This window comes from Xenopus laevis, chromosome 5L, assembly GCF_017654675.1.
Source record: "Xenopus laevis strain J_2021 chromosome 5L, Xenopus_laevis_v10.1, whole genome shotgun sequence".
NCBI lineage: Eukaryota > Metazoa > Chordata > Amphibia > Anura > Pipidae > Xenopus > Xenopus laevis.
Genome location: NC_054379.1, coordinates 161939576 through 161961314, shown reverse-complemented (window position 1 = coordinate 161961314; position 21739 = coordinate 161939576). Strand labels below are relative to the sequence as shown.

Genomic DNA, 21739 nt, shown 5'->3' with positions numbered 1-21739 from the left:
AGCGCCAGCTCACGTGACTACGACTTCCTGTTCCTATCACCTCCCTTCTGATTTGATCCTCCTCGTCTCTTTCGGCTGCTTTCAGCAACACGTTTATGTCCCGCCCATTCTGGGAGATTGCTAAAAACCCATTGGCCAGGACACTTTTGCCGCCAAACTGCTTAGCGAATCAAAACCTTTTGAGGGTGGCGTCTTGGTTAGAGTTTGGCGGGAAAGTAGGAGGGGCTTTGAGAGTTTTCGCGCCATTGCTGTACATTGTCCGTGTCTCAGCTCAGTCTGTGTCACGCGTTTTTCTCCCTCACAACTTAGTTTCGTCGCCATGGCTGCAGTTACCGAGCTGGACGATCAGGAGATGCGGGAGGCGCAGAGGGAATACCTTGATTTCCTGGATGATGAGGTGAGTCCCACGTTGTGGAAGTTGTTCTGTGGCCATCCCTGTTCCCCTAGGCTTAGTTGACTAACTCGTTGCCTGCTATCTGTTAAGAAACTACAATTCCCAGAATCCCTCCTGCTCTATGTGCCAAGGTTTTGCTACTTTGATAATTACTCGTCGTGAATGGGCTATGACCGGCTGCTCAGTTACACTGGGGGGATATTTGTGTGGTTTTCAATAAGTCTCAAACCTGTGCCTTTATAGCTGTGGAAATGGCTTCTAGAGTTGCAGGGGATGTTGGGAGCTGTAGTTTGTTACTTTTTGTGTAGGCCTGCAACTCCCAGCAGCCCTCGGGCAACAGATTCGACATCACCAAATGTTTTATGTGAGCAGCAGCCAGTGCAGGACCAATGGGGCTAAAGGGGTTGTTCACCTTTAAATTAACTCTTAGTATGATGTAGAGAGGGATATTCTGAGACAATTTGGTTTTTAGTTGTGGTTTTTGAGTTAGCTTTTTATTCAGCAGCTCTCCAGTTTGCAGTTTCAGCAGTCTGGTTGCTAGGGTTCAAATTACCATAGCAACATGTGTCTAAAGGTTTTCATTCATCAGGTCATGGTATATCTATTAGAATTTAAATCTAGAGCAACTGGATCATTCTACAAGATACCCTAGCAACTAGGCACTGATTTGAATAAGAGACTGGAATATGAATAGGAGAGGACTGAATAGAAAGAAGAGTAATAAAAAGTAGCAATAACAACAGGGGTGTAAATACAGAGGAAACAGACCATGCTGCTGCTGGGGGGCCCAAAAGGTATATGGACCCCATGAGGCCCTAATTCATACACAATTTCAATAAATATTGGTAAAACAGGTCAATCTCTAGACATTTTGGAGGCCTGAAAAATAATTTGCTGTCTGGCCCAGTAGCATCTAGTTACACCACTAAATGTGTAGTCTTAATGAGCGTTTGTTTTTAGATGGGGTGACCCCCATTAGAATGCTGGAAAGATTCAGAAGAGGCAAAAAATTTAAGACCGATTAAAAAGTTTCTGATTGGCCATTCTATAACATACTAAGGGCATAGACTCCTCAGATTCGGGAAGATTAGTTGCTCAGCGACATATCTCCTTTTCTTCAGGGCGACTAATCTCTCCGAACTGCCTCCTGCCGGCTAGGATGTAAATCACTGCCGGGGTGGCAATCGCGTATGCTTCTTTTTCCGAAGTCGCCCAAAGTTTTCTCATGGGGTAACTGCGGACTACTTCGGAAGACGGAAGCGTTCAGACTGCCATCCCGCTGGGGATTTACATTCTAGCCGGCGGGAGGCAGTTTGGGGAGATTAGTCGCCCTGAAGAAACGGAGATATGTCGATGGGCAACTAATCCACCTGAATCTGAGCGTTTGTCTCTGCCCTAAAAGTTAACTTCCAAGATGAACCTCTCCTTTAATAGGGGGAAACCTGAGTCCGTTTGAAGTTAAGCATGTTAATGTCTGTATTTCTTTACTCTAAGGTCTGTGCATAACTTCTTTTCTGTTGTTCCCTGTTAGGAAGACCAAGGTATATACCAAAGCAAAGTGCGGGACATGATCAGCGAGAATCAGTACCGTTTGATTGTCAACATTAATGATCTCCGGAGGAAAAATGAGAAAAGAGCCAGCTTGTAAGTGTCTTTCAGTAGCTGCCCCCTGCCGTAGCGCCTTTATCCCAGTAGATTGTAAGCTCTTGCCTCTGAAAGGGGTTGTTCACATTCCAAAAGCTTGTTCAGTTGTTTTCAGATTGACTGTAGAAGACTTTAATTACTTTCCTATTTTCTTCCTCAAAATCTAAATTTGAAGTTTAATGTGTCTGGCAGATCAGTAATTCAGGTGCAGATTCTGTTACAATTTTGCAACATTTAGTTGATACATTTCTCAGCAGCATCTCTGTAGAATTAGCAACTCTTGTATCAATTCTAACAGTTGCCTTTAATGAAACCCAGATATTCTGCTCAGCAGGGACAAAGATAAGAAATGTATCCACTAAATGTATCAAATTTAGAACAGTTTACAGCAGTGATCCCCAACCAAATGCTTATTTTTGAATTCCAGGCTTCTGGACAAGTTTTGGTTGCATAAAACAGAACCTCCTGTAGGCTGCCAGTCCACATAGGGGCTACCAAATAGGCAATCACAGCCCTTATTTGGCACCCCAGGAACTTTTTGCATGCCTGTATTGCTCCCCAACTCTTTTTATATTTGTGGCTCACGGGTAAAAAAGGTTGGGGACCTTTTATAGGGTTGGCGACCCCCCCCCAAAGCAGCTTTAGAAAGGTGAAACATTAGACTTGGGGTAGGACTCCACGAGTGATCAGATAGGAAGATATTTTGGCTTGTGTAGCAAGACATCCCTATGCTGCTGCATTGCACACTGAGCTTGATCAGATCGACTTCACACTAAAGCCTTTTTTGTCACCAATACAGGCTCATGAACAACGCCTTCGAGGGTCTTATCGCATTCCAACGAGCTCTAAAGGACTTTGTTGCCTCTATTGATGGCACCTATGCCAAGCAATATGAAGACTTCTACATTGGCCTGGAGGGAAGCTTCGGCTCCAAACATGTGACTCCTCGCACCCTAACGTCCCGCTTCTTGAGTAGTGTTGTCTGCGTGGAAGGAATAGTAACAAAGTGTGAGTGTGGAATCATTTCCATTTTTTTCAACTGTCATTGCATTTCTCTCTGGTGAACTGATTAGGGCACACTAACCATGACACAGTTGGGGCACTTCATGTTTGTATATAATGCTTTGTTAAAGGACAACTAAGCCCACATTTTTGTTTCCAGTGACTTTAAACCTGATTGCCATTGCTCTTAAAGGAAAACTAAACCTTAAAAATGCCATATTTTATATACTGAACTTATTGCACGAGGCTAAAGTTTCAGCTTGTCAATAGCAGCAATGATCCAGGACTTCAAACTTGTCACAGGGGGTCACCATCTTGGAAAGTGTCTGTGACACTCACATGCTCAGTGGGCTCTGATTGGCTGTTGAGAAGCTAAGCTTAGGGGTCGTCACTAATTATCCAGCAGAAAATGAGCTTCCCGGTAATATAAGCTGATGCTACAGGTTTGCTGATAAATTCTGATGCTAATTGCACTGGTTTCTGTGCTGCCATGTAGTAATTATGTGTATTAATTACTAATCAGCCTTATATTGTGACATTTCTATTCTATGTGTACTGTATATTGTGAGTGGGTCCCTAAGCTCAGTAAGTGACAGCAGCACAGAGCATGTGTAGTGAATCAGCAGAAAAGAAGATGGGGAGCTACTGGGGCATCTTTGGAGACACAGATCTTTACTGCTAAAAGGCTGTGGTTGCTTTGGGCTGGTACCGAAGCCCAAAACATAATGAATAACATCTCTGGCCACTTCTTTATTTAACCTTTACTTTCCCTTTAAAAATGTACTGGCCTAGGGTACTTTTTACCCATCAACTTTCAGTTCTATTTGGTTTTCAGATCTATTGCGCTGCCCTAGGCAAGCACATGCATAGTATAATAGTCAGAATAGGTAGTGTACTGGCCCACAGTGGTGCAAGGATTCCTGGAAAATTAAATGTGGTGAATGGCTCTTAAAGTGGACCCGTCACCCAGACACACAAAGGCAGGTGGCAACAAATATTTAGCTTGTTTATGTAATAACACTTTATTTTACTTAAACACAGTAGATGAGAATGTGGAATTATTTCTTAGGCTGACAGGCTCCCTTTAACAGAAAGTTTCCCATACTGTTTGCCAATTGCTGGACCAGGGTTTTAATTCTTGTCCAGGCTGCCCGGGAATATACTAATCACAAGTAATCTCGCCATTGTCCTGATTTCACAGGTTCTTTGGTCCGCCCAAAAGTGGTTCGGAGTGTCCATTATTGCCCTGCCACGAAGAAGACCATAGAGAGGAAATACACAGACCTGACCAGTTTAGAGGCATTTCCTTCAAGTGCTGTCTATCCTACAAAGGTAACAATAACTGGGCCTTCGGTTTTACATTGTTTGAGTATCTTTTATTATTTTTTTTATCACACTTTTGAACAATTATCTAAAAGCTGAATTTGGTTTAAATGTGTGGTTCACCTTTGAGGTAAGTTCTAGTATGTTATAGGACTAATTTTTATAGTTTGTAGTTTTTCTTTCTGACTCTTTCTAGCTTCCAAATGGGGGTCACTGACCCCATCTAGAAAACAAATCCTCTGTACAGCAACTACATTATTACTAGTTTATTACGCATCTTTCTATTCAGGCCCTCTCCTATTCATATTGCAGTCTTTTACTCCTTTTGATGCATGGTTGCTAGGGTAATTGGACCCTAGCAACCAGTTTGCTGAAGATCAAAAACTGATTTTGATTTTGTCTTGCAGGATGAAGAGAATAATCCGCTTGAGACAGAGTATGGCCTTTCTATATATAAAGACCATCAAACAATTACAATTCAGGAGATGCCCGAAAAAGCACCAGCTGGCCAGCTGCCTCGGTCTGTAGACATCATTTTAGATGATGATCTGGTGGACAAAGTAAAACCCGGAGACCGTGTCCAGGTTATTGGCACATACCGTTGTTTGCCATCAAAACAAAATGGCTACACTTCTGCCTCGTTCAGGTAAGCGTTTTAATTGCCTTATGATTGTAGAATAGAAGTATTGTGCTTTATGATCTGGGAATAAAATTAGGACCCGGCTGCATTTGTGGTCCACATAAACTGTTTGCCATATTCTACTTGAGCAGGTTAAAGCAAATGTTTTCTTTAGTTTGTTTGGGCCATCCTCCCTTAGTTCCTTTCTGCTTCAAAACAGTATAGTCTTGTTATACACTGTAGTTTTTTTACTATTGGAAATACTAGATTGGTAACTATTCTGTGTTTTTCCCCCAGGACTATACTGATTGCATGCAATGTAATCCAAATGAGTAAAGAGGTGACTCCAGTCTTTTCAGCTGATGACTTGGCCAAAATTAAGAAATTCAGCAAAAGCCATAGCAAGGTAAGGGCAAGAAATGAAGCAAATGTGTGTACTGGTATAACCCTCACCTCTTGATCACATGATCTATTGAAGGTCCAGCTTGCTGCTTATATTTGTCCAGTGGGAAATAGTTATTTATTCCCTTCCTTCTATTTAAGGATGTATTTGAGCAGCTGTCTAGATCTCTTGCTCCGAGTATTCATGGGCACAGTTACATCAAGAAGGCAATACTCTGCATGCTCCTTGGAGGGGTTGAGAAAGTTTTGGACAACGGAACCCGTATCAGAGGCGATATTAACGTGCTGTTAATAGGTAATTGAAGTCTGTGCTTCTTTAAGAAGACCATATAATTACTTGTGGGGGAAATATACAGTAGGTTTTGGGATCACGCAGCCTTCCCCCTTGCAAATAAACTATGAACAGAGCTGTGGAGTCTGTACATAAATCATTTGAGTCGGGCTTAGTGTATGGTACCTCCATATCAAAGTAATTCAAATAAAATGTACAGGTATGGGACTGAAGTCTTCCAGTAAATCATGTAAACATTAACTAAACCCAACAGGCTTGTTTTGCCTCCAATAAGGATTAATTATATTTTAGTTGGGATCAAGTACAAGCTACTGTTTTATTACAGAGAAAAGGGAAATCGTTTTTTTTAAAAAAAAAATGTGTTTTAAGACTGCCTATCTGTAATTTAGAACTTTCTGCTTAATGGACCCGGTACCTGTATTTATATTTGTAATGTCAGCAATCTGGTTGCTATGGTCCAAATTACCCTAGCAACTATGCATTGATTTGAATAAGAGACTGGAATATAAATAGGAGAGGTTCTAAATAGAAAAATAAGCAATAAAAAGTAGCAATAACAATACATTACAGAGCTTTTGTTTTTAGAATGGGTCAGCGACCCCTATTTGAAAGCTGGAAAGAACCAGAAGAAGGCGGCACAGAATTCAAAAACTATATTAAAATAAATAAATAAATAATAAAGACCAATTGAAAAGTGCTTGGAATTGGCTATTCTATAACATACTAAAAGTAACTTGAAGGTGAACATCCCCTTTATCTTCTTTCAATCAACATGGTAAAGTACACAACATACAAGGCATTTTATTGCCGACAAAGCTCAAAAATATAAACCCGTATCCGTTGGTAATTCAAAACCAAAGTTAAACGACATAAACCAAAAACTATTGGAGAGCCCAAGACAACTTCTATATGAATTGAAGCTGACATATAGCTGTTAAATACAATCCAAAATTAACCAAAGTATTGCTCTTATAAACTGAATTGCTTATGTCCTATCCTTCTTCATAGAAACTCTTAAATCTGAGTGGATTATTTTCAGTGCTTATATTTAAAGTTTGAGTCGCAGTCAGTAAATTTTTTGCGACTTACTCTAGATACCCAAAATTAATTACGACTCAAACTCCATAGCTCTGATCATGACAATCCAAATCAGGATTTCTACATTGTTGTTTTTTTTTTCTAGGGGACCCTTCTGTTGCAAAGTCCCAGCTCCTAAGATACGTTCTGTTCACTGCCCCCCGTGCTATTCCCACCACTGGTAGAGGATCGTCTGGTGTGGGTTTAACGGCTGCAGTCACTACTGACCAGGAGACTGGTGAGTACAGAGTTATTTTAAAGGAAAACTATACCCCCAAAATGAATACTTAAGCAACAGATAGATTATATCAAATTGAATGACATATTAAAGAATCTTACCAAACTGGAATATATATTTACATAAATATTGCCCTTTTTCATCGCTTGCCTTGAACCACCATTTCGTGACTCTATCTGTGCTGCCTCAGAGATCACCTGACCAGAAATACTACAACACTAACTGTAACAGGAAGAAGTTAGGAAGCAAAAGGCAGAACTCTGTCTGTTAATTGGCTCATGTGACCTTACATGTGGTTTGTATGTGAGTACAGTGAATCTTACGATCTCAGGGGGCGGCCCTTATTTTTTAAAATGGCAATTTTCTATTTATGATTACCCAATGGAACATACTACTAAAAAAGTATATTATTATGATAATGGTTCATTTACATGAAGCAGGGTTTTACACATGAGCTGTTTTACTCAGTATCTTTTAATAGAGACCTACATTGTTTGGGGGATATAGTTTTCCTTTAACATGGAATTTATTTGATATTTTTTTTAAATTCGAATCAAGTTGGGGTAATTTTCCGTTCGACCTTTAATAAATCTGCCCCTGTGTGTGTCTGTGTACTGAACTATAAGGAGCATAATTCTTCAGTATGGAAACAAAGCTGTGTTGTCATGGAGGTTAGGATAACCACGCAAAAATATTATTCCTTTGAGGAAATCCTCTAAGTCACTGAATCGCAGGTCCATCTGTGTAATTGGAACATGGGCTACAATTCTTATTGCAGTGGCTAGTTGCTATTTTCTACCATTTTCTTCTTTTTACACTTCAACTGATATTACCTTTTGCAACAACCCCTAAGCTTAGCTTCTCAACAGCTGCTCAGAGCCCACTGAGCATGTGAGTGTCACAGACACTTTCCAAGATGGTGAGCCCCTGTGACAAGTTTGAAGTCCTGGATCATTGCTGCTATTATCAAGATGATAGGCTGGTGCAATAAGTTCTGTGTATAAAACATTGCATTTTTAGGGTTTAGTTGACCTTTTCTGATGGCCTTGTGCACCACAGAGCCATACTTTGCTTAATTTGTGCAGAGGAAACTGTTAGAAACCTATACAGTTTTATAAGTATTCTTTTTGTATTGAATGGGCAACGTACAGTGTCTTTTGTAGAAGGCAGAATAATAACTTAACGGCTCTGCTTTTTTTTCCCCCCCCCCGTCTAACAGGTGAAAGAAGGCTGGAGGCTGGCGCCATGGTGTTGGCAGACAGGGGAGTTGTGTGCATTGATGAGTTTGATAAAATGTCTGATATGGACCGCACAGCAATCCATGAAGTCATGGAACAGGGTCGTGTGACCATCGCTAAAGCTGGTATTCATGCCAGGTTAAATGCCCGCTGCAGTGTGCTGGCTGCTGCCAATCCAGTCTATGGAAGGGTGAGTTAAACTTAAATATTTGCAGTGTATTGCCTTCTCACCCTGATATATTTCTACTGCACTAAAGAGGCTTGATAAAGGGCTCAGTGGAGCCCGAAACGTTGCCCTTGATTTGTATGCATATGGGCTAAATAAATTTAACTTTTTCACTTTTATCAGAGTGCTACTGGTTTTATTTTAAATGGAATGCAAGACCTGAAGGGCAGGCAAAGGTCATCCAGTTTGAGCACCCGACACCCTCTTGGTTGCATAATTAAGGGTTTGCGCACTCCATAACTGAGAAATGATGCAATAAAAATGTCTGACCAAAAGCGCAGGGTAATTGTGCCTGTTTTGTGCACAATCAACAGTGGTGCCCTATAGAGTAGTTATGTAAAGTATACATAGAATTTGTATTGATACTTAGATACATTTTGGTTGCTAACCCTTTTCATCTACTGGCTACCTCTCCCAAGTACTTGGCAATGTAGAGTTGTTTAGGTCTTAAAACTCCCTAGCTGGTGAGCAGAAAAGACACTATAAGGATTAAAGGGAATCTATTGCAGAGATGAAAATGCAATACAAGACACTTTCTAAATATAATCAATAAAAAATTCTGTACAGTTTATAAAATAAATGGTTACACTTCAGTATATCTCGGCAATCCGTGCTCTCCTCATTCAGGGGTCTTGGTCAGATATTGATTGACAGGTAGGTATAATACCATTTGGCAGGGAGGGCTCCCTTTCCTAGCAGATGTTTTACAGCTAAAGGTGGCCATAGATGCAAAGATCCGCTCGTTTGGCAATGTTGCCAAACGAGCGGATCTTTCCCCGTTATGCCATTAACAGTCATGGCTATATCGGGGGTAATCTGATTGTTCGGCCGTATAGCCGAACGATCAGATTACGATGTGCCATGAGCTCCGGCGGGATCGGTCGGGTCAAAATCAAACCTGACCGATCGACCAAACGACCGATCTCCGCCGGACGAAAGATGTCGGCACACGCCACACACGATCCGAAAATCGTACGAATCCTCGATTCGTACGATCGGATCTGCGTGTCTATGGCCACCTTAACTCAAATAACCAACTCCAGCACAAACAAAAGCTAACAAAATAACTGACCAACTCCCTGCAGGCATTTCCATCAGAGCTGGTTATTTTAAACTCTTTAAAAGAATAAAAGCGTGAGCGCTAATACATAGCTAGACATCGTCTAGGCAAAAGGTGCACCCCCCAAGAATATATTGGACCTAACTGACTCCACCCACTGCTTGAACAGAAAAAAAAACAGTTGCTGAGTGTGGGACAGTGAAGAGTAACTTGGTTATTTCATAAACTCTACAGAATGTTTTAACTGATTATATTTAGAAAGGTTCTGATTTCGCTGAGATTATTAGTTTACATTTTCTTTTCTTTATAGGGAAAAGGATTGTTTACCATCAACTGTATAAAAAAAATTGATCCGTTAAACTTTACTGACTTGTATTTCCATCGCATTTACAGTATGACCAGTATAAAACTCCCATGGAGAACATTGGCCTGCAGGACTCTCTGTTGTCTCGTTTTGATCTCCTCTTCATTATGCTGGATCAGATGGACCCAGAACACGACAGGGAGATATCTGACCATGTTCTGCGCATGCACCGATATAGATCTGCTGGAGAGCAGGATGGTGATGGTAAGTTTGCGTGGGCTTTAACTGTGCTTTGAACTGCTGAGCCAGCATCAGTAGTTCTTTATTCCTTCCCAGCTTCTGTCTTTGCAGCTTCTGGCACAAAGGCCTCAGGCATTTTCATAGGTGGGTCACTTTGGTGTGATTAAGTACCTTTTTTAGGGTGAGGCCACATGAGCAGATTCGAGGAGATTAGCGACAAATTGCCTCTTCTTCGTTTTCCAAAGTCGCCCAAAGTTTCCTTGTGAGGCGACTTCAGAAAACGAAGCAACGTGCGTAAATTTTCACTTTAGCCGGAGGGGGGCAGGGAGAATGCGGTTTGTTGATGGGGTGACTATATCCCCGAATCTGCTTGTGTGGACTGTCCTTTAGGCCTTACACTTCTTATGCTGGCCCCAGCTACTTTTCACCTCCTACAGAGTTGGTACTTTTTTTATTAGACAGACAACAGAACTAATTGCTAATAAAGTGCATTTAGACATATTAAAATTAAAAAAAAGAAAAAAAAAAAAAACCTTGCCAGCATGGGTATTTTGTAGCTCTGTATGAATGTCTGAGGTATAGTAATTCAAACAAAATATGAAGTGGTGCTTTAACACTGGCTGCACTGGTTGTACCATGTTGCATATGAGCTCCTGTATTAGTATATTTGGTTATATTTAATAAGTCTGTCTGAAACTTGCCTATTAACCTGTATTTAAAAGACGCCAACAGATTTTGCAGCGTTGTACATTAAATGGGTATATAAAGTAGAACACACGAACCACCAGTAACCAATACAAATGGTTTAAAGGGTCCTGCCCAAAAGAGCTTACAATATAATAATGCAGTTTGGCTGCTGCTGATCTACAGTTTCTCAATTGTTGCTTAATTTCAGACCTGGAGTGCTGTTAATGCTAACATTTGTGGTACGTTTCAGCTTTGCCTCTGGGCAGTGCAGTGGATATCCTTGCCACTGAAGATCCCAACGTTACCAGCGAGGAACAGCAGGAACTGCAGGTGTATGAGAAACATGATAGTCTTCTCCATGGGGTTAAGAAGAGACGGTAAGTGTTTATTGCATAGAAAAATGTGCACAGTTTTCAAAATGAATCTCTTAATACTGCTGCTCTATCAGAATTCTGCACTGAAATCTGTTTTTGGAAAGAGCAAACAGATTTTTTTTATATTTAACTTTGAAATCTGACATGGGGCTAGATATATTGTCCGTTTCCCAGGTGCCCCCAGTCATGTGACTTGTGCTCTAATAAACTTCAGTCACTCTTTACTGCTGTACTGCATGTTGGAGTGATATCAACTCCTCCCTTTCTCCCCCAGCAGCCTAACAACATAACAATGGGAAGCTAGCCAGATAGCGGCTCACTTGTAGATCTAAGAACAGCACTCAATAGTAAAATCCAGGTCCCACTGAGACACATTCAGTTACATTGAGTAGGAGAAACAACAGCCTGCCAGAAAGCAGTTCCATCCTAAAGTGCAGGCTCTTCCTGAAAGCACATGACCAGGCAAAATGACCTGAGATGCACCTACACATCAGTATTACAACTAAAAAATACACTTGCTGGTTCAGGAATTAAATGTTATATCATAGAGTGAATTATTTGCAGTGTAACTTAGAAATAAAAACAACATCCTAAAAATCACGACAGAATTCCTTTTAATGTTTGTATTTTTACATCTGAAGGGAGAAAGTCCTCAGCATGGAATTTATGCGAAAATACATCCATGTAGCCAAAATATTCAAACCTGTGCTGACGCAAGAGGCTGCCAGTTTTATTGCAGAGGAGTATACACGCCTGCGGAATCAAGATCAGATGAGCACAGATGTTGCAAGGGTACGTGCTGCAGAAAAACTGCAGATATCCCAGTGTATTCAATATGTGTGAAGCATCCAAATGTGAACCAAGATATGAAAGCAATTCTGTACATGGCAAAATAAAGGCATTTTATCTTTATCCTCTCTCTCTCTCCCAGACCTCCCCTGTAACTGCACGTAGTTTGGAAACCCTAATCCGTCTGTCCACAGCACATGCAAAAGTGCGAATGAGTAAGACTGTGCAACTACAGGATGCCGAGGCTGCTTTGGAGCTTGTGCAGTATGCATACTTCAAGAAGGTGAGCACTCGTCGGCTCTTTATAAACCTGTTTGCTGTATTCACCAGCTTTCTTTTAATTCTGCACATGGGGGGCAGCCTGGTGTGTGATAGATTGTAAGCTCCACTGGGACATGAACTGATTTAAATGTATAATCTCTTTAAAGCCCCTAAATACCAGGAAATCAATAACTACCATTACCTAGCTCAAAGGTTCTTATTGTTAAACAATGATGCAGAGTGAGTATCTTATTGGATACGCCTGTTGGTCAACACAAGAAATTGCAGTTTAAAGTAAAATCAATAAAAAGGACATCAAAAGAACAAAGGGTAATTTCATGGAAATAATACTGAATATAATCTTTGTTTTCTCTCTATCTCTTCTCAGCAACTGGGCTACATCCAGGCTTTCATCAGATGTAGAACATTGTATTGACCACTCTAGGCAGCATCTAGGCAATGTGTTGTGTTAGAACTAGTTGTCCACTGTAACTGACTATGATACAGATTGCTGAGAGGGCGATACGAATAAATTCAGATAGTAATGACACTTTTGTAGCCAAAACTTACTGAGGCCTGTGATTTGTAGGTACTGGAGAAAGAGAAGAAGCGGAGAAGGCGGGAGGGGGAGTCTGACACAGAGGAGGAGCAGACCCAGCCTGATGGCGAAGGCAAGAAGAGAAGGTCAGTTTATGTTCTAATAGTACACACTAGGCGCAGTAAATGAATGCATATCCGTTTATGGGACTTGGTTCACTAATCAGTAGTATTTGGGGCTTTGTAGGAAGAAGCGTCGTGCACAAGACGGGGAGTCGCATGATCCCTATGAGTTTAGTGATACAGAAGATGAAACTCCTGTCGGTAAGCCTTTCCTGCCATTCATTTCTCTTAGAAGCGTGCTGATTAAAGGAAAACTATAGCCCCAAAATGAATACTTAAGCAACAGATAGTTTATATCAAATTGAATGACATATTAAAGAATCTTACCCAACTGGAATATATATTTACATAAATATTGCCCTTTTACATCTCTTGCCTTGAACCACCATTTCGTGACTCTATCTGTGCTGCCTCAGAGATCACCTGACCAGAAATACTACAACACTAACTGTAACAGCAAGAAGTGAGGAAGCAAAAGGCAGAACTCTGTCTGTTAATTGGCTCATGTGACCTTACATGTGGTTTGTATGTGAGTACAGTGAATCTTACGATCTCAGTGGGCGGCCTTTATTTTTTAAAATGGCAATTTTCTATTTATGATTACCCAATGGCACATACTACTAAAAAAGTGTATTATTATGATAAAGGTTCATTTACATGAAGCAGGGTTTACACATGAGCTGTTTTACTCAGTATCTTTTAATAGAGACCTACATTGTTTGGGGGGTATAGTTTTCCTTTAAGGGTAGAACAAGGGTGATTTCCACACGTTTTTGGCGGATCCGATGTGCTGCATCAAGTCGGAAGCGATGGAAAATAATGTAAGCAACAGCAATGTAGGATGGTGTTACAGCGTTCATCTGTCACGACTGTTGGATGCAGACTGTGTGGAAATCTGCCGAAAACGCGTGGAAATCGCCCATGTAGTTCTACCCTAAACCGGGAATTAAGCAAACATCAAATACGTCTTTGCTGGTTTGACTTTCCCCAAGGTGACTTCCCCTGTAAGCAGTCCAACCAAGGTTTTTCTTTCTTAAACTGGGCAATATCTGTCCCTAAAGGAAGGTTTTCGTACAGCACCAGTAGATTAAAATGCCTTTATTAATACATTACATGGCAAACAGCCTGGTCCGTGACGTTTCAGGCATTCAGGCCTTTTATCAAGCTCTATAATCACCCTTTTGGAACACCCCTTTTATGTGGGTGAAATTTTCGCCATCTACTGGTTATATGGTGGTAATAGCAACAAACTACATACATATTGTTACAATTGTGACTGAAATGTATCACTTAAGCGCCACCTATTGGCTACATTTGAGAATTAAAGAACACATTACATACTGTTGCTAAGCAGTTCAGATCAATAAGTATCGTAGTTAACTCTTTGTAGGTCACAGACCAATCATGTTATGTGTTATCTGAAAAACAAAAAATTAAACAACCAGTTAAAATCTATATAAAAACAAGCTCAGCGAAAAATAGCTTGTAGATCATATTCCCTGTTCAGTCCATGTGGGGACAGTGTCCCGAGTCTCCTAATACACTGTGCTTCTTTTTTTAATAGAAATTTTACACAATCCCCCACCTCGTCTGGGTATTGGTATATGATCCAATACCTGAAATTTCAATTGGTGTATCCCATGTCCAGCCTCTAAAAAATGGGCAGCAACTGCTTGTTCTGTCTTTTTTGTTCTAATTGCCGATTTATGCTCCCTAATTCTTTCTCGAATGGGACGTGATGTTTGACCCACGTTTAATAGGCCACAGGGGCATTTAATGCTATATACCACGAAACTTGTGGCGCATGTATAATACCCCCGTCGGGGATGATGAACTACTTCACCTTTTTGGCAATTGGAGCTGCAGTTACACTCAAGGCATGGAACGGTACCATTTTTTTATTGGCCGTAATGTGCCTTGTTTCATTTTTTGGCTGCCTATATCAGATTTTACAAGTACTGAGGCTAGAGTTTTACTTTTAAGACATAATGGGAAAGTTTTGAAAACTAGTCACATCAGGAAGACCTTCCCTCAAGATTTTTTCAGTGTTTAACTATCAGAAACATTGTGGGATAAGGTGTTAAACTTCGAGACAAAGGGAATACGATCTTGCTGTTGAGTTACCTGGCCCACTCTCTTAATTTTTTACCTGGCCCACTCTCTTAATTTTTTTTTCTCTACCTCCTTACATTGTTCCTTTAACATATTATTAAGGTAACCCCGTTCTTTAAATTTGTCCTGCATCTCAGTTAATCTCAAGTCAAGTAATGACTCGTCCTTTACAATCCGGTTGACCCTACTAAACTCTGATTTTGGAAGGGACTTTTTAACCTGCTGTGGGTGAATGGAATCAAAATGGAGTAGAGTGTTCCTGTCAGTTGGCTTGACGTACAAATCCACCGACAGGGATCCACCACATCTTGATACCCTTGTATCCAAAAATGGGATACATTCCGCGCTGGATGCTAGGGTAAATTTTACACAACATAATGCAGAATTCATCTCTCCCACAAACCTCTCTAGGGTCCAATGTGGACCCGTCCAAATGGCAAAAACATCGATGAATCTGAACCATTTGTGGCAGAATTTGGTGACCCACTTGTTATAAACGTATTGTTACTCGAACCTATTCATGAAGATGTTTGCGTAGGACGGGGCCACATTTGATCCTATTGCTGTACCCCGTATCTGCATGTAGTAGTGATCCTTGAATAAAGAATTTATTGTATAGGACCAGTTCGACATTGTATAACAAATTTTCCTTGAGCATTATCAATGGCTGGATCTAGGTCCAACGCGAAGCATACCGCCTCCACACCCCCATCATGAGGGATGGAGGTGTAGAGGCTCTTCAAATCAAGTGTAACCAAAAGTATATCATCCCCTAAATCTGTACATTTATTGATCTTATCTAAAAAATCTCCTGTATCTTTAAGATATGATTTATGTGATTTAACATAGGGATTAATAATCCGATCCACAAACACAGAGAAAGGGGAAAGAAATCCCACACAATATCTGTCCCTTGCTGTTCTAAGACCAATGTGGGATCTCTACTACGCTCCACATATTTACTTAAATGGGTAGTTGATGTAGCTCACTTAAAATTGGACTTCATCAGGCAGGGAGTTGAATAAGAGACTGCAAAAAGCATGGGCACTGACTATATGTAATAACAATAACCTTGTAGCCTCACAGAGCAATGGAAAGATCCGATAGGCTCTGGAGAGCTATAAATCCCCTCATGGAGAGCTATAAATCCCCTCAAGTAAAGCATGTCCAGAAGCAAGAAGTGGATCAGCTTTGCCAGATGGAAGCAGAGGTGCTTCTCGAGGAGTGATATTCCCCGAGCAATGTCCTATAAATCCTTGTACTGTCTGGGATGACTTCCTTAATTTTATTTTCTTTCTTAAAGCCTCCATGTTTGTAAATAGATACCGGCCTTCCCCCAAGACACTGTTTAAGGGTTGAGTAAATTTTACTAAGTTACAGCGTGTCTACCTGCTAGCACCTAGACATCTGGACCAGCTGCATTTCAATTCCCAGTGACCTCCACTCACTAGAAGGTGGTTTATACTGGGAAATTTAATTCTTCTAAAATGTTGTGACTTCTATTGGCTGCTGTAGATTTGAGCAGCTCCTGCAGGAAAGAAGCATAGTTCTTGCCAGTCATTGCTCTAACTGTGGTCTCCAGGCCAGTTACAAAGTAGGTGCTATAAATTATTTTTATATAATTGTGTTTTTCAAGAAACCACATTAATGTTTGTGAGCCGACTGTCTGTCTGACTTTGGGTTATGGCACCACAGGGCATTTCCTTCTCTAGCATAGCTTTGTGAGAAGCACCTAAAACCTTGCGATGGCTCTAAAAAAACGTGCTTTCAACGGTTGATTGGAAGCTGAAATCTATACCTTCAGAATTGGTCAACTGCCTGAAGGCTCTAATGTAACTCTATGCAGAAAGCTGGTCTAAGTTGTAAACTAAATGGAGGCCCCACCATGAAGTACATGCATAAAATACACTGGTGCTCAATGAAGAAATTATGTTAATGCAACTAATCGGATAAATGCAACACATCAAGCAATCCTAACACGACAGATTCCCTTTTAGCAGATGGTTTTGCAGATGCTTTTTGGATTCTTGGTATAATGCACCGGAACCATATATATATTTTTTTTAATCTCCCCAATTATTGCTGACTGCATTTCCTCTGCCCCACATCTGATAGTTATGCAATTTTTGCTTAAAGTGGTGATTTTTAATTTAATCTGTAGAGGTTGTGGTTTTTGTCTTGATGTAGAAGAGCTCTATGTGCATTACTGTATCCATGTCCCCTTTTATATACAAGAGCTTCTGAAAGAAATGTAAGTTGGCCTGTACTAAAGCCTGCACAGCTTTTAGGACTGTCTCTGTGTTTTTACAGATGTAAAAGTAGGTTAAAGCTTGCTAATAGGAAATTAACTGGAATTTGCTGGGCCACTGCAGTGTTGCATTTCTTTGCAGAACTTTCAGGGGCATATGTGCTGCTATAGATTTATGGCGTCCCTCTGTTAAAGGAGAACTAAAGCCTAGAAAAAGAAGTAGCTCGAAATGTTGGACATTATGTGTTGGGCTTTTATACCAGCCCAAGGCAACCACAGCCCTTTAGCAGTAAAGATCCGTGTCTCCAAAGATGCCCCAGTAGCTCCCCATCTTCTTTTCTGCTGATTCACTGCACATGCTCTGTGCTGCTGTCACTTACTGAGCTTAGGGACCCACTCACAATATACAGTACACATAGAATAGAAATGTCACAATATAAGGCTGATTAGTAATTAATACACATAATTACTACATGGCAGCACAGAAACCAGTGCAATTAGCATCCAAATTTAATAATCCGCAAACCTGTAGCATCAGCTTATATTACAGGGAAGCTCATTTTCTGCTGGATAATTAGTGACGAGCCCTAAGCTTAGCTTCTCAACAGCCAATCAGAGCCCACTGAGCATGTGAGTGTCACAGACACTTTCCAAGATGGTGACCCCCTGTGACAATTTTGAAGTCCTGGATCATTGCTGCTATTGACAAGCTGAAACTTTAGGCTGGTGCAATAAATTCAGTATATAAAATATGCCATTTTAGCCCTATTCATTTTTAGGGGTTAGTTCTCTAAGTCTTTCCCTGCTGTGCCTCCTGGGATAGGATCTCTCTGATCTAACGAGACAGACTCAAACTAGGCCTTGGCATTTCAGTTACAAAAAGGGTCACACGCCCAATTAATAGAAATAAAGTAAATCACTGGTGGGAAAACTTACGTAATGCTTTTTCTGAAGTTGCCCGAAGTTTTCTTGTGAAATTAGTCACAATAAATCTCCTCTCAACAGGTGAATAGCTCTAAGACTAGTTTTAGGCAAAGTGTTTTGACCATTTATTACTCAAATCTCTGCTTAAAGCCAAGTTAAATGCATGTTTACCCTCAAATCAAGGGGCAAGCTAGTATAACAGTACGTAACTATGAAATTATCATTTGTACGGTTGAGGTATGTATGTATATAATATATGTATATGTATGTATTTTTAAACCATTCTAATGTCCTTATTTTTCTTTTAACCCTAGTGCATACACCTAAAACACCTGTGAATGGGCAAGAAGAGATGGAAACAGATTCCTCTGCAAAACCTGGATTGTCTGGTGATAGGTAAGGACTAGTGCGTGTCTTGATATTTAGTCCATCTTGTATAAAAGTGCTATGGGATAGTATGTAGCTATAGCAAAGTAATTTGTACTGTTGCCTTTTTTTAACATAAAAATATTATACAGGGATTAATGTATTTTAGGGTAATGCCAGATTCAGGGAGATTAGTTGTCCGGGCGACAATCTCCCTGATCTGCCTTCCCGCCGACTATGAGAAACCGCCAGTGGGATGGCACTCACACAGATTCGTTTTCCGAAGTTGCCTCACGTGGAAACTTAGGGCAACTTCAGAAAACGAAGTGACGCGACTGCCATCCCGCTGGCGATTTTTCATTATAGCCGGTGGGAAGATTGTCGCCCAGAAGAAGAGGCGATTAGTCACCAGGGCTACTAATCTCCCCGAATCTGCCTGTGTGCCCTTACCCTTAAGAACACTAACTCCTGCCTTAATCAGGGCAGTTTGATAAGATAATGGGGCTCATTTATCAACACTAGGCAAATTTGCCCATGGGCAGTTACCTATAGCAACCAATCAGTGATTAGCTTTTTAAAGCCAGCTGCAAGTAGAACAATGCATGCAGCAATTTGGTTGGCATGGGTTACTGCCCATGGGCAAATTTGCCCAGTGTTGATAAATGACCCCTAATGAGTTCTGTATAAACAAGCCTTTCTGTCCCCCAGTCACTGCCTCAGACTTAATGATAAGCAGATACTCAGAGGTTCAGCTGGGAAGGCAAAATTGAACCAGAGAACTGAAAAAAAATTTCATCTTGCATTTCTGCATAAGCTCATACACGAAATAAAACGCATGCATTTCTGTATTCATACAGGTGTAACAAACAAGGCCTAAACTGTTGAATTATGGTTTATTATGCCCCTATGAGAATGGTTGGAAAGTTTCAGTTCATTAGGGAACATGTGGAAGATGCGCTGTTTTAATCTAATGTGGCTTTTGTTTCTATTTCCAGGTTGAAAGCTTTTAAGTCTGCCCTGCTGGATGCCTTTAAAGCTGCACATGCTCAGTCCATCGCCATGGCGGCCATGATGGAGGCCATTAACAAGAACAACGACTCTCCCTTCTCCCAGGCTGAGGTGAAGGCGGCTTTGGAACTTATGGAAGAAGCCAACCACATCATGGTTTCCGATAACATTGTCTTCTTAATCTGAAATGGCAGCAAAAGACTTGGCCCGGGGATCAGTTATCACCGAATCTATCTGGAACCGGAGCATTTGACACAGTTGACTTTTCAGACCTGCCTTTAAGCTCCGAGGTGCCCCTTATTGCTTTTAATGTTCTGCATTTTAGGAACAGATCTTATACATACATTTTATGTATGTCTCTTTCACAATGTATATATTCTTCTTTTACACAAGTGTTTAAATGTTGCAGTTACATATGGCAGAATAATGTCTGTATATGGGTTTTATTGGGGACTGCTGAGAGCCACAAGTCATATCTGGCCTTTACTACACAAGTAGTATTGATTTTTAAGTTTTTTTTATGGTTTTTACTTCTGTCTGAAGAGGTATAAATATGGACTGTTTTATCAGAGTTTCCGGTTTTAATAGTTACATTTTTCATTGATAAATTGTAGGTATTGTAGGAATATATACAGATTTTTTTTTAACTGCCAGTGATTTGCAGCTGGTGCCTTCACAAAGCTTTGTGCAATAATGTCATTTTTTTTAAAAAAAATTAAGATCTGGCTTTTGAACAAAAAGTGAATAGAGCCGTCTGTACCTTCCGAAGATCCTAAATAAAACCCGTTGGGAACTATATTGCATATCTATTTTCTACTATACACAGCTTCAGTTCAGGAATTCCATTGCAACTTGTACCGTATTTTGCATTTATTGTTGTAGCCTGTAATAGACGTAACGGGGAGCCAGTTCTAAAGACTATAGACCCTAGTGTTGTTGGTGTATTGGGGGTTCTGTCCAATGCTCAAATACAAAAAAAAAGCATCACCCTTATTAAAGGTTCTCTGCAATAAATCCATCTTAAGGCACACAATGTCTCTGTCCTTGGTATCCATTAACTGATGCGCGTAGGTGCACTCAAATACGTGTGAAACGCATAAATAAAATAAAAGCCTGTTTCATACTCGTGAACCCGCCTCTCCCGTAGATCGTAATGCACTGGGCAGGGAACAGATCATTTGCCCGTTGGAGATAGTCATGTAAATACTATAACAGTATGGTCATAATACTCTATACTTTATCTTCAGCATACTGAAATAATCAAGTTAATCTTCACTATTCCTCTCTCCGCATCTTTTCTCTTCATTCTGTCTTCATTCAGGAGTTGGGTGTCAGATATTCACTGACTGTTAGATCCAATATATCTTATAGGGGGGCTCCTTTCCTAGCAGATGTATTAGAGCTCACTCAACCGATTCCAGTACAAACAAAATGTAACAAAATAACTGCCTTTTGTACAAATCCTGCATGTAGAGAGACATGATGTCTGGTGAGTTTAATAGAGTGAGCTCTAATACATCTTCTAGGCAAAAGGAGCCCCCTATGAGCTATATTGGATCTGTCATCCAACTGCTGCATGAACTTGATTTATTTCAGAAACAATGCAGAATATTTGATTGTATTTAGAAAGTTTCTTATTTCAGAAATGATGAATATATAACTGATTGTTCATGCAGCAGTTGGGTGACAGATCCAATATATCTTATAAGATGGCTCCTTTTGCCTAGAAGATGTATTAGAGCTTACTCTAATTAATTAAAATTGCCAGACATCATGTCTCTCTACATGCAGGATTTGTGCAAAAGGCAGTTATTTTGTTACATTTTGGTTGTACCAGCTCTGAGTGAGCTCTAATACATCTGCTAGGAAAGGAGCCCCCCTATAAGATATATTGGATCTAACTGTCAGTGAATATCTGACACCCAACTGCTGCATGAAGACAGAATGAAGAGAAACAGATGCTGAGAGAGGAATACTGAACAAAAACTTGATTATTTCAGAAATGATGAACATATAATTGATAGTACAGGTATGGGACCTGTTATCCAGAATGCTGGGGACCTGGGGTTTTCCGGATAATGGATCTTTCCGTAATTTGGGTCTTCATGCCTTAAGTCTACTAGAAAATCATATAAACATTAAATAAACCCAATAGGCTGTTTTTGCTTCCAATAAGGATTAATTATATCTTAGTTGGGATCAAGTACAAGTTACTGTTTTATTATTAGAGAAAAAGGAAATCATTTTAAAA

The 21739-nt window shown here is 40.4% G+C and overlaps 1 protein-coding gene across 1 annotated transcript; it reads left to right on the top strand.

The window, feature by feature from the left end:
* Positions 1–245: 245 nt before the first annotated feature.
* Positions 246–20284, top strand: zmcm3.L (Putative ortholog of dNA replication licensing factor MCM3 (DNA polymerase alpha holoenzyme-associated protein P1) (RLF beta subunit) (P102 protein) (P1-MCM3), 1 of 1 L homeolog; the record flags this gene model as incomplete). Its single annotated transcript, NM_001086689.1, is given in 17 exon segments — positions 246–397; positions 1926–2038; positions 2838–3046; positions 4242–4372; positions 4771–5009; positions 5280–5388; positions 5526–5679; positions 6860–6991; positions 8211–8419; positions 9909–10083; positions 10997–11123; positions 11762–11912; positions 12052–12192; positions 12760–12854; positions 12955–13031; positions 18429–18510; positions 19476–20284. Coding segments are annotated over 17 exon segments (2421 nt in total). The 3' UTR covers positions 19675–20284.
* Between the last annotated feature and the right edge of the window lie 1455 nt (positions 20285–21739).